This window comes from Syngnathoides biaculeatus, chromosome 10, assembly GCF_019802595.1.
Source record: "Syngnathoides biaculeatus isolate LvHL_M chromosome 10, ASM1980259v1, whole genome shotgun sequence".
NCBI classification, from domain to species: Eukaryota; Metazoa; Chordata; class Actinopteri; order Syngnathiformes; family Syngnathidae; genus Syngnathoides; species Syngnathoides biaculeatus.
Genome location: NC_084649.1, coordinates 17,648,361 through 17,661,023, shown reverse-complemented (window position 1 = coordinate 17,661,023; position 12,663 = coordinate 17,648,361). Strand labels below are relative to the sequence as shown.

Genomic DNA, 12,663 nt, shown 5'->3' with positions numbered 1-12,663 from the left:
ACGTTGCATTGAATGGAAGTGCGATCGGCTCGAGGTTATCCCGGGTCGCCGTAGGGACTCCGCAGCCCCCTCGCGCCCCCCCCCCCCCGCCTCCCCGGGTTGGAGCGGGCCATCCTAAACAGCTCTAAACAGATCTAAATTAATCCAACTCTTATTTCTCGCTTACGTTACTTTCACCAATAGCTTGTCATACTTTTTTTTAGTTAATCGCATTTGTTAGTTTTGGGAAATTAAAGCCGTATTGGCCCCCATAAAAGCATGTAAATCATAAAGTAAATTAAGTTTATAGATGATCATATAATAGAGCAGAGAGAAGGCGGATGAAAATTATACCCACTATATCGACACTTATTTTCTGAGCATGATAACTTTAATCCGTCCATCCATTTTCTTAGCCGCTTAGCCTCACGAGGGTCGCAGGAGTGCTGGAGCCTATCGCAGCTGTTAACGGGCAGGAGGCGGATTACACCCTGAACTGGTCCCCAGCCAATCGCAGGTCACAAAGAGACAAACAGCCACACTCACAATCACAATTTGGGGCAATTTAGGGTGTCCAATTAATCTTGCATGTTTTGGGGATGTGGGGACACACACGGGCGGGTCCGGGATTGAACCCTTGAGAAGCCGACGCTTTACCATCTGAACCGAGGTGACGCCCATCATGACATTAACAATAACTTTAATGATAATAACCTTTCCCTTCTCCTGTTTTTAATTTAGTTTTAAGGCATGAGAAAAACATATTGATGTCAGCGATAAAGCCCCGAATTCTCCTCTTACATAGTTGTACTTGGAATGATCTTCCTGGAAACACTGACATAAGGAAACAATCAAAAGGATGATTCACGTTGAGAGATCTCGCGAGACTTCATTCGTCGCTCTTTAAAGCAAGCCGCTCATCCGCGTCCTTCTCGTTCGTCCTCAGTGCAGGATAACGAAGCTGTCACCTTACCGGTGCTCATCGCCATTAACAACTTCACGCTTTGAACTTTTCGAGTCGACTTAAGGGGCAAAGTTTGTCGTTTTTCCCCCTCCGAGGTTTGTATTGGTGAGTTTTGGCATATTTTTTTTTTCGCCTTTCCTCTTTACCACCGCCATCATTCCCAGCCACCTTCTGTAGTAGCTTAGTGGCTAATGGTTGCTTAAGACTAAGTCGGGTCAAACTACAAGGATTGTGTGCGCTCTTTAACCCATTTTGTTTGAATGAAACTCTCGTTAATACAAACGGTGTATTGTCGGTGTATAGAATAATCAACAGCCCCCCCCAAAAAAAACGTGTGTTATAATCACGTAATACCAGGAAGTATGCAGAAGCGCCAATAAGTCAAATGCTTCACTGCCTCTTATGCATTTTTTTCTTGACTCTCGAGGAATGAAGAGTGCTTATAGCAGTGGTTCTCAACCTTGTTGGAGCTGCCGAACCCCACCAGTTTCAAATCCGCATTCGCAGAACGCTGCTTTAGTGTAAATTTTCATTTTATTTTATTTTTCAAATTCAAGACAAATAGTATTTCTACTTCTACGGAGAACAAAATCAATATAGTAAATGTACTCACAACAAATGACATACTTGCAAATCAGTGTGACATCTGCCATTGCTTTTAAGGGACCATTTCAGACACCTTGGCAAGCGCTACTCCGTCATTTTCACAGTAAACTCTTTTCCTTTTCTTTGTTTTTGTGTCCCCCCCCCCAAAAAAAAAAAAAAAAAAGATTCCCCACAAAGATATGTTGGAACAAATGCTATAAACATACTCTGGGGCTTTGTAGGCAATAACTGGATACTTTTCCATTTGTTGACACCAAAACCTTGAGAGCATTGTTGTTCTGAAGAGTTGCTGTTGAACATGTGTCTGCTCAATTTCAATGATTTCGTCGAGGTATTCATTATTGACGTCCGCTGCCGCAACATCAAATGTGAACGGCTGTCTCACCCATGCTGGATATGAGATTCGTGCGGGGAAATATCCTTCGAGAGACTTTGCAAGCTCATCGAAGTGCGTGGCAACTGCTTATTTCAGTTCCATGGATGCAGAAATGTCACCAATTCCAGACACATCTTCGATCTTACCTACACAATTGTCAAGAAGGAGAAACTTTGCGAAGTTATTGTTCTCTGTTCGGCGTCTCCATGGAAGTAGCTTTTTTTGAAACAATTTTTTAAGCAATCTGCATGACAATGTTGGTGGTCTTCCAAAAACAAGGCTAAACCCATACGCAAGGCAAAAACACGATTCAGCTTCCAAAATAAAAACTCTTCCTTTGTTATATCATCTTTCACATACCGCACAAAAACAGCAAACTGGCTTGGATTTGCAATATCTGTGGTCTCCTTGAGTTGAAGGCTGAATTTTTCTGGGCTTGAAGTCAGATCTGCGACTACTTGAGCCAAGATGTCTTTACTCATGGCCTCTATTCCATTGGATTCATTTGAAAGACAAATTTGGGATAAATACCTTTGGCCGCTGTTCCAAGTATCCAATTCGCCATCTTTAACGCAGCTGGTTTTACAAGTGCTTCACCAATGGTGTGTGGCTTGCCCTTTTTTGCGATCACGTACGCAACTTCATATGATGCTGTGAGGATCGGTTTGTTATGGGTACAAATTCAAGAGCGGGTAGCGTGGTACTATCGTCAAATCTGGCTCTCTTCACTTTGAATTCAGCAAGCGTGGTGATTTTATATTCCCCATCTAGATGCAGCTTTTCAAAGTGTTCCTTTAGTTTTGCCGGTGTGAGGCTAAATTTGCTCAACTTGGCATTGCAAATCATGCAGATAGGACGCTGACTCCCATCCCCTTCCGTGATACATGAGAATCCATATTGTACATATTTGTCCGACCACTTTGTTTTTTTTGCTCGACATAATAGGGATTAAAATACGAAGGAAGTAATTATAGACGAAAAATTGCGATGGCATTCATACGTTGGATCACTCCTGAGTGCACTAAATTCCTCACAGCACCGATTGGCTAAGCAATGCCATGTGATGACCAAGTGGGGGATGTCATTACATATAGACATGATGAGTCGGTATGTCTCGAGCTCTGCAGCAGAGGCTACACCGAACCCCTAGGGTTCGATCGAACCCAGGTTAAGAACCACTGGTGTATAGTCAGTACATTATTATAAGCGACAGATTTTAATATTGATTAGAAAGTAACTGCTTCTCATCCAACTTTTCCTTTTTGTCACGTAAACATTGAAACATTTCCCATTTTTTTTCTTCTCCTTCAGAACAAGTGAGGATCAGCATGGATCTTATAGTGCGCGGCTGCCCATTCCTGGCCCGCATGCCGCAGGCCTTCATGCATCAGCCCAGGAATTCTCTGGTGGTTTATGCCCAGCGGTGCCCCATCATGATGGAGCTGGCCTCTAAACCTATGGCTCCACCGCTGGCACGGGCTCTCTGCTCATCCTCGTCCCATCACCAGAGGCCCGACAGCAGCAGCACTGATGGTAAAGTCATAACTAAGTTACATCAAGACGTGCACGTGGAATTTCGTAACTAATGCCGGCATGTCATTGCACTTTCAGGCACAAAACCAGAGATGGAGCCTAAACTGCCTGCTGGCCACCCAGCGATACAGTCTTCTGGCCAGGCTGTAGCCTCCAAATGCCCCTTCCTGGCCGCGGAGATGGGCCAGAAGAACAGCGGTGTGGTCCGCCAGGTTGACATGGAATTCCAAGAGGATGTTCAGGAAGTCCGGACTGTCCAGAAAGGTGGGAGTTGCTTCTGAAATGACATTGGAAAAGAGCTGTGAAAGAAACAATCGACCTTTTTGTTCCTTCCCTTGTTGTAGAAGTGTCCCCTGAGCAGCTGACCAAGCCATCCTTGGGGATCACCAGCGAAAGTCTCATGAAGACCCTCCTCAAGCAGCGCCCAAAGATGGTCTCCCACCTGCTGCAGGACAACTTGCCAAGTCGCTGTAAGTGTGCGGAGGGCGGTTTTATGAGGAAAGGAACCTCTCCCTTTCATCACGACACGTTGCCACACAGGGTCGCATTGCCACATTTGAACGAGTTTTCTTCTTCCTGACAGTGTCCCGCTTCCACTACGATGGTTTTTTCGAGAAGAAGATTGAAGAGAAGAAGGGCGACCACACGTACCGCGTGTTCAAGACTGTCAACCGCCTGGCTGAGGAGTTCCCGATGGCTGACGACTTCACGGGCTCTCTAGAGGACAAGAGGGAGGTGTCAGTGTGGTGCAGCAACGACTACCTGGGCATGAGTCGACATCCTCGGGTACTACAATCAATCATGTGAGTTTGATCACACAAACACACGTAGTCTCTTCCTACTAGGCTGTAATTTGAAAGCCGTTTGACCCTCAAGGGCAAATAATCCAATGTTTGCGTGGCCATAGTAATAGCTTGTTTTAAATTACAGTACACCTGTGAAAATGAACAAAATCCATTCTGTAAGCCTGGTTTAACAAACTGCAAACGCACATGTAAAACCTTTTCTTGACCCGAGCCAGCATTTTATATTCGAAAAATCTCACGGCACACCACCACCCAAAAATTTCACAGAAGTATGAATACTGGAATAGGTTTATGTCACAGATTAATCACAAATGTTCCTATTCCGTGTTTAATTTGGGCCTGCTTCAATCAAACATAAAGCTAATACACTTGCAGCAAGCCATGATTGATTAAGTGGTATGTGACCCCTTTCACAGAGGATCCAAATCAGTTGAGTCCCATGTTAACAAAAGTTAGTCAATCCTAAAATACCTAACAAAAGTCTTCTGAAACATATACCGTAATTTCTGGCCGATCAGGCACAATTTTTTTCACACGGTTTCAACCCTGCGGTTTATGTGGGTGATACGGCTAATTTGTGCATTCTTCTAACGGGCGCAAGGGGGCACTCGAGCGGAAAAGGTAAGAGTGAGACCGGTAGAATATATGTGCCGAGGAAGTGACTTTTGCCGGTCCGGTCCTGTTAGCGCTGCGCTAGCGTGCTACTGCCGCGTCTCAGTGATTTTTACTGGCATGTTTTTTTTAACCGGCTCTGTTAACGCGGCGCTAGCGTTAGCCTTAGCGTTAGCGCGGCAATCGAGCGGCAGCGGAAGCGTTAAACTCTGTGTGTACCGTTTTTCTTGTTCCTGTGGCTTTCAATGTGGGCACTTGGGGCTTTTACACAGCTGCGGCATATGTATGTACCAAATGATATTTCCTTTACAAATGTCCTCGGTGAGGCTTATAACCAGGTGTGCTCTGTAGGCCTGGAATTACAGTACATGAAGTGGAAACCTACCAAAATAAGTGCTGTAAAATTGCAACTGCTCGGTCATCATTATGGCTACTTGTCAATAATGATCATCTGAGTGCTGAGTTTCGTGACAGTGAAACTCTTGATAGGAATGGGCATGAGTACAGAAAAAAAAAAACCTGAATAACTCCAAATATAATTAGTTTTACGGTGTCAGTGTTGTTTTTTTCATTCATTGTTAATTTGATGTGTTGTCCCCAGGGAAACACTACAAAAGCACGGCTCCGGTGCTGGAGGCACTCGGAACATCTCCGGGACTAGCAAGTTCCACGTGGAACTCGAACAGGAGCTGGCCGACCTCCACAGAAAGGACGCAGCGCTGCTCTTCACTTCCTGCTTTGTGGCTAATGACTCCACCTTGTTTACGCTGGCAAAAATGCTGCCAGGTATTCGTAATAACTCAGCCGTTTCATTCTGTTCATAACTTATACTGTAGTTTGCAATTACAACTTCTATTTCCGACAAATTGGGTCATCTCAGGTTGTGAGATCTATTCTGACGCGGGCAACCACGCATCGATGATTCAGGGAATTCGGAACAGCGGAGCCAAGAAGTTCATTTTCCGCCACAATGATGTCGCTCACCTTCGAGAGCTGCTGCGGAAAGGGGATCCCACCAAGCCCAAGATCGTCGCCTTTGAGACAGTCCATTCCATGGATGGTCAGTTGTTCCTGTTCGTTGTTGCTGTCAGTGTTTGTAGTGATTATATATATATAAAAAAAATGGTGTAACAATAGGCTGTTCTTTACCTGGCAGGTGCTGTGTGTCCATTAGAGGAAATGTGCGACGTCGCGCACGAGTTTGGGGCCATTACATTCGTTGACGAGGTCCATGCCGTGGGGCTGTACGGTGCCAGGGGAGGCGGCATTGGAGACCGCGATGGTGTCATGCACAAGATGGATATCATTACTGGGACACTAGGTCACCATGACATTTCTTCTTGTTCCTAATTGTCTTCCTCTAAATTAGGTGTCACCAACGTGGTGCCCGCGGGCGCATGGTTGCCCGCAAGGACCACTTGAGGCGCCCGCGAAGCATGTGCCGAGAATAGCATAGGTCACACATTTAAAAATGTTCATTATGGTAGGCAAGTCAGCTTCAAAATTTAAAACACAATTAATAAAAATAATAATAACAATTCTCTTATATAAAGTATTAATATATATTTATATATTTGTACGTATAAGCGATTTTGTTATTTTGGACATTTGCCGGAAACATTTCATAACATCGGTGCTCACGCTTCAAAAAGGTCACCCCCCCGGCTCTAGATGCAAGACTGAACAAGTACAGTATCTGAAAAGGATTTTAATATCCTGTTGTTGTTCTATTTGAAAGGAGGCCTCGGCCGTGTCATCCAATATGCTGGGGGGCTTAAAAGAGCTCCTCGCTGCCCTGCTGTTGCTAGGAGACCAGCAGCTTGAATTGTTCTCTTGTCATTGTCATTTCCATCTGTGTGCTCTTCCAAACAACAGCTTTTTCTGGCTGTGAACCTTATTCGAGGGCTTGGACCTAAAACAAAGTTGAAACTTAAATATGCTACAGGATCAGTAATGACTAATCATTGCTTACTACTTAATTGGACAAAAGTTATGGAACACCTGCGGATTCCTCACCATACCGCTATAAAATGAGTTTGCTTACATGAATTCATAATGTCTGGTGGATGGTCTCTTCTCTTGTTATGTTCTTATGTTCTGTTGCACAAAAAGTTAATTCATTTGTTGGCTAAACTTCACTGACTAATTAGTACATTTAAAAAAAAAAAGTAGTTTCGCTGTATCGTGGTTCACCTAATGCAACCTGGCACATTGCAGATTTATTTGTGGAATGCATAATTTTCTATCAGGGAAATTCAGGCTGTAACCAAAATATCGACACACTTCATTCCTAACTTACTTTCATGGGCTTCCATGTGGGAAAGGAGAGCCACAGTCGCTGATGCACTTTTCAGCTGTTAATTGAATGTCAGGAAAACAGTAAAACAAACACAATAAGCGGTCTCATGCAGGTGCTACTGTCAGCCACAGCTCACGCCCAGACACTCTCAAAGTCTCACCATAGCTTGAGCCAAGTGGCCAACCTCCCTCAGCTTGCTTAGTCACACACCACCCCTCTTAACGGCACTTATCTAACATATTTTTTTTCACATTTTGTAATTCTTTCTGTGCTCACACATATTTGCAATTTTTGTGAAATGTTTAAATACTCGTCCTCCTCCAGGCAAAGCCTTCGGCTGTGTCGGCGGTTACATCGCCAGCACGGCCGCCCTCGTGGACACGGTCCGCTCGTACGCCGCCGGCTTCATCTTCACTACCTCGCTGCCGCCGATGCTACTTTCCGGCGCCCGGCAGTCTATTCAGGTGCTCAAAGGCGAGGAAGGTCGCACCCTGAGACGAAAGCACCAGCGCAACGTCAAGCTGCTCCGGCAGATGCTGATGGACGCTGGGCTGCCTGTGGTGCACTGCCCGAGCCACATCATTCCAGTCCGGGTAAATCTTTATGACAGGCCACAAAATGACCTCACGGTAACTGCAAAATTCAATCTGTAACTTGAGCCTTTTACACTTCTGTCTAGGTTTCGGATGCTGAGAAAAACACGGAGGTGTGTGACCTAATGATGAGTCGCCACAATATCTATGTGCAGGCCATCAATTATCCAACTGTAGCCAGAGGGGAGGAGCTTTTGCGCATTGCTCCTACACCTCACCACACCCCTGAAATGATGAAATACTTTGTTGGTAAGCATTCAGTCCTGATGCTATTTACGCGTAACCTATGTTGAAATACTGTTTGGTGACCGCTGCCTTTTTTTTTTTCTCTACAGAGAGGCTCGTCCACACATGGAAGGAGGCAGGCCTGAAGCTGAGGCCCCACTCGTCAGCCGAGTGCACCTTCTGCCAGCAGCCTCTGCACTTCGAACTGATGAGCGAGAGAGAGAGGTCGTACTTCAGCGGCCTCAGCCATCCAATCTCGGCCCGCGCATAAGCAATCTACACCAAAGCTGGCTTCAGACGACTCATACGTCATTTATCTGTCGCATAATTTTCTTTGATACTGTATGGTCTCTTAAATACCTATATTTCATATAGTCTATCGTCATATATTATATATACTCAAAAATAAAATACAAGTTGGAAAGTGTATGTGGCCTGTGAAGTCTTTCTTTTGTCAAAGGCAAAGTGGGAGGAAAGGAAAGGAAGTTGCAAATGACTGTTCCAACGCAACTGTGCAGCTGTGCACAAAAAGCAAGGCCCATAAAGAGACGGATGATCTATTAGTAACCTTTTGGGATAAATAATTGCAGGGACTCACCGCCAGGCCTTCTCATCTAACATCAATTTATATGCAAGTTAAGGCAGGTGAGTAATTGCTTTCCACATACTGTACATATATTTCATACTGTACATTGACCCTAGCGAACCCAAGTCACCCAAATCCTCTTTTAAATATGCGACCCCCTGGGGTCTCTAGGGTTAAATATAGGGGTCGCAAACTCAATTTAACTTGGGGCCGCTGGAGGGGGAGTCTGGCTGAGGCTGGGCCACAGCCTCAGCGCACATGGACTTATGTGCAATTAAAATTAGAAATAAAAAACAAGTCCATCTTGTCAAACATCTTTTTTTTAACACAAACAAGGTTGAAGGACACTGGTGTTTACAACTTGTGTGTAAAACTTCTAAAAAGAAAAAAAAATGTCTCATTGGAAAGTGTTTCGCTGCTTGCATCAAGCCAGGTCGATGTCACACACGCGATACCCCACCGTGATTGGTCTGCTCTGCACACAACACTGTAAAAGTGCCATCCATTTCAAACTCAAGGGCCCCGCTACCATTATACTTCCATATTGAGGCAAAATATGGGCCATGGGCCGCATGTTTGAGAACCCTGCTCTATACACTGTATATAAATGATGGCAGCCGTATGATTAAAAACAAATGATTTGTGTTTGTTGTTTTTTCAGTAAACGCTACCTTAATCTTGGTCTGAGTGTGGTTTTTGTGCCAGTGTAAGATACTAAAAGAGAGACTAATGATTGTTGAGGTTTTTGTGATGCTAAAGCAGGTCTTCATGATCCTGAAAATACTTGTTAGGTCAATGACCGTCTTAGTAAGATTTTGTTCATACATAAGTCCAAGTACAGTATCTAATAACAACATGCATTTTGATCGTTTGAGGCGCCTTAAGTGTAGTAAATGAGTAAGTAAGTGTGTTTTACAGGGTACCTTTTATTCCCGCTTCTGATAGGAACACATATAAAAGTAATGCATTGTTAAAACATTATATCGAACAAGACCTACTAACCCACTGTTCTGTGTTTGATGTGACATAAGTTTTGCTATGTAACCCCAACCCAGATCCGGAAGATAACACACCATAAGGAGCTGAACAAAAACAAGCAAGCATCCATGCGCTGTGCAACGCAAACACACACACATATTCAAATCAAAGATCAAATGATTCGACTCACTTTGACACGCCTCTCGAAGGTATCGTACTTATTTAGAGGTCTGTCATGTGGATGTCCATCACCTAATGAATGTAAGCGGATCATGAGCAATATAACATCATCTTAATAATAAAACTTTTTTTTAAATGACATTTCAGATAAGGTTATAGCCAGCATATCAAAGTGGCACAAGGAAATACCGTAATCCAAAACAAACCAAGACGGAAGATGACACATTTAGCAGTGGAAATTCAGGAGCGACTCTCTACCAGTCAAGGTGGTTTATGGTCTAAATCGGGAATCGCTGTCTTGAGTTTTTTTAATCTGACCTTTTTGGGGCTCACCAGACTCACAGTTTTTTGCAAATCTTTGTATCCTGGAGAAATCTGGTTCATCGTGAACACTGGAAACATTGAAAAAATGGCCTCCAACACTCGTTTTATCAACGACTGGATATTTGGGGGATATGTCAGTTTTTAACCTGGGTGTGAAAACATTCACACTTTGGTCTGACATCACTTTTGTTGGCAAATTATTGCATATGTGTCCAGCATAATAGCTAAATACTGCTTGACCATGTTTGCTTTTGGACTCTGTAGTCTATTATTTGTCCTGAATCTGTCGATCTCAATGCAACAGTCTGGGAAAGACAGTGGGTCGCAGGGTTGATGGGGTTATTCCAAATAAGAGTTATGTCACCAAATATCAAAGGTTATTCATCCATCTTCTGCACGAGGCAGGGCACACCCTGAACTGGTTGCCATCCAATTGCAGGGCACATGGAGACAGGCAACAGTCGCACTCACAATTATACCTAGGGGCAGTTTCATCCAATGTGTCCAATCAACACATGTTTTTTGGATGTTGGAGGAAACCGGAGTGCCCGAGAAAACCCACACGATCACGGGGAGAAAGTGCAAACTCTACACCGGTGGGGTCAGGATTTGAACCCAAGTCCGAAATGTCTTCAGCATTCGGCAAACATTGGCTAGGGGCATTTAGTTGCTCAACTGTCAGTGGAGCCTTTATTTGTATGCATTTTTGAACAATAATAATAATAACAAAAAAATTATTCTGTCAATCCATCCATCTATTTTCTGACCTGCTTTTCCTCACATGGGTTGGCGGTGTGCTGGGGGCTATGCCAGCTCTCTTCCGGCATGAGGCAGGGTACACGCTGAACTGGTTGCCATCCAGTTGCAGGGCAAAAGAATTATATTGGTGTAATATAATATACAGTATGTCAAATGAAATTTAAATTGAAACCAAATGAAAGGGAAAAATCAAGGAAGATTACACACAACATTGTGACATGTCAGAGTCTACTGTAGGGTTCAACAACCTTGAATACGCAAAGAGCCATTTGGACCATCTCCCACATGGAAAAAAAATGGGCCAGAAAACTCTTTTGTCATCTTAAGTGAGGATAATACTTGGATATACTGTATGTATAAAAAAAAAAAAAAACTATAGTATTGTGCATTTATAAAATCAACAAACTGCTACAGACAACACAGAAATGTTGAAAGACACTTGAAGCTAATTTTCAGATAAAATACAATAGTTGATATTTATTTGAGTCCTTCTCGTATTCAAGAAATTAGAGCCAAACACAAATCATCCATCTTCAGAGAAGCAAAAATGGAAACCAAAAGTGCTGTCTGCTTCTGTATTCTGTCAGAATTTTATTATGTGGAGCATGTACTCATCTGTCAATTTGAAGTGAAAGGGGCTATTTTACTTAGCAATGTCTTTTGCAGGGCTCGGCAACAATTTTTGAGGCCGAGGGCTACTTTGTGAGCACCGATCATATGAAGGGCTACGTGACCTGTTTGCGGCAAATTTCAGACTCAGTTCATTACACGTACATAAAATATTTATTAGAGTAAATGATATTACAGGCATTTTAAAATTTGAATTCAAGTAAGCAAGTCAGATTCAGAATTTAAAGCACAAATAATAGCCACAATTTGTGGCCTATGGTATTTTTAGAACATACCTCATGGGTGCCTTATATGGTCCTCACGGGATACCATTCGCCCGCGGGCACCGCATTGGTGACCTCTAGTCTATTGTATATGTGCAAAATAGGAGCCAATTAAAATATTAATTTTGCCTTGTTGATGGAATTTTTGTTCAGTATATCAGGACTGGGCGGCACAGTGGGTCAGCTGGAAAGCGTTAGCCTCACAGTTCTGAGGTCCTGGGTTCGATCCCGGACCTGCCTGTGTGGAGTTTGCATGTTCTACCCGTATCTGCGTGGGTTTCCACCAGGAACTCCGGTTTCCTCCCACATCCCAAAAAATATGCAACATTAATGGAGCACTCTAAATTGCCCCTACGTGAGATTGTGAGTGTGGCTGTTGTCTGTCTCCATGTGCCCTGCGTTTGGCTGGCAACCAATTCAGCCCGTTGACAGCTGGGATAGGCTTCAGCACTCCCCGCGACCCTTGTGAGGATAAACGGCAAAGAAAATGGATGGATGGATGGATGGATATCATGACTGTAGGTGTCCCGTTCATTTTCACATGAGGTTGCAAGCTGTCGTCTGGGAGGCGTGAGCAAGATTTGTATTTAACTGATCAAAAAATAAAACCATTTTATTTTCATGTTTAAAGAGCACCATAATACTCACATTTAGAGCCACATTTGAAAAAAAAAAACACAAATTCAAATAAAATACTCATTCTGTTTTGTTTTGGTTTTTTACGTCACAGAGACCCAAAGAAGAAAGATGAAAAGGCCGTGGGTTGGAGACCCCTGATCGACTGCAATGTGAATGGTATTCATCTCTCTCCTCATAATATAACATCATCTTTTAATACAGTGCAGGAAACCCATTCTTAAAAGGCGCTTGTCCGATTACAAACGTTTATGTGCCATGATGGGTGCTTCTGTTTTGGTTAACAATGGCGTACAAATGGGCTCAGCAGTTGA

At 43.5% G+C, this 12,663-nt stretch overlaps 1 protein-coding gene across 1 annotated transcript; it reads left to right on the top strand.

Annotated features, from left to right (window-relative positions):
- The first annotated feature begins 891 nt into the window (after nucleotides 1–891).
- Nucleotides 892–8,428, top strand: alas1 (aminolevulinate, delta-, synthase 1). The gene is made up of 11 exons (XM_061833557.1): nucleotides 892–1,048; nucleotides 3,237–3,458; nucleotides 3,537–3,722; nucleotides 3,803–3,928; nucleotides 4,042–4,261; nucleotides 5,478–5,662; nucleotides 5,757–5,936; nucleotides 6,033–6,197; nucleotides 7,500–7,768; nucleotides 7,855–8,017; nucleotides 8,104–8,428. Exons 2-11 carry the CDS (start codon nucleotides 3,254–3,256, stop codon nucleotides 8,262–8,264), a joined length of 1,860 nt encoding a protein of 619 aa, XP_061689541.1. The 5' UTR covers nucleotides 892–1,048; nucleotides 3,237–3,253; the 3' UTR covers nucleotides 8,265–8,428.
- Nucleotides 8,429–12,663: the final 4,235 nt, after the last annotated feature.

What these genes read in the sequence shown, in the direction of transcription:
- alas1 (XM_061833557.1), top strand. Translation starts at nt 3,254, where the DNA reads ATGGATCTTATAGTGCGCGGCTGCCCATTCCTGGCCCGCATGCCGCAG. An exon ending in CGACAGCAGCAGCACTGATG is followed by an intron (nt 3,459 to 3,536) that starts GTAAAGTCATAA and finishes TTGCACTTTCAG; the next exon opens with GCACAAAACCAGAGATGGAG. An exon ending in TATCATTACTGGGACACTAG is followed by an intron (nt 6,198 to 7,499) that starts GTCACCATGACA and finishes GTCCTCCTCCAG; the next exon opens with GCAAAGCCTTCGGCTGTGTC.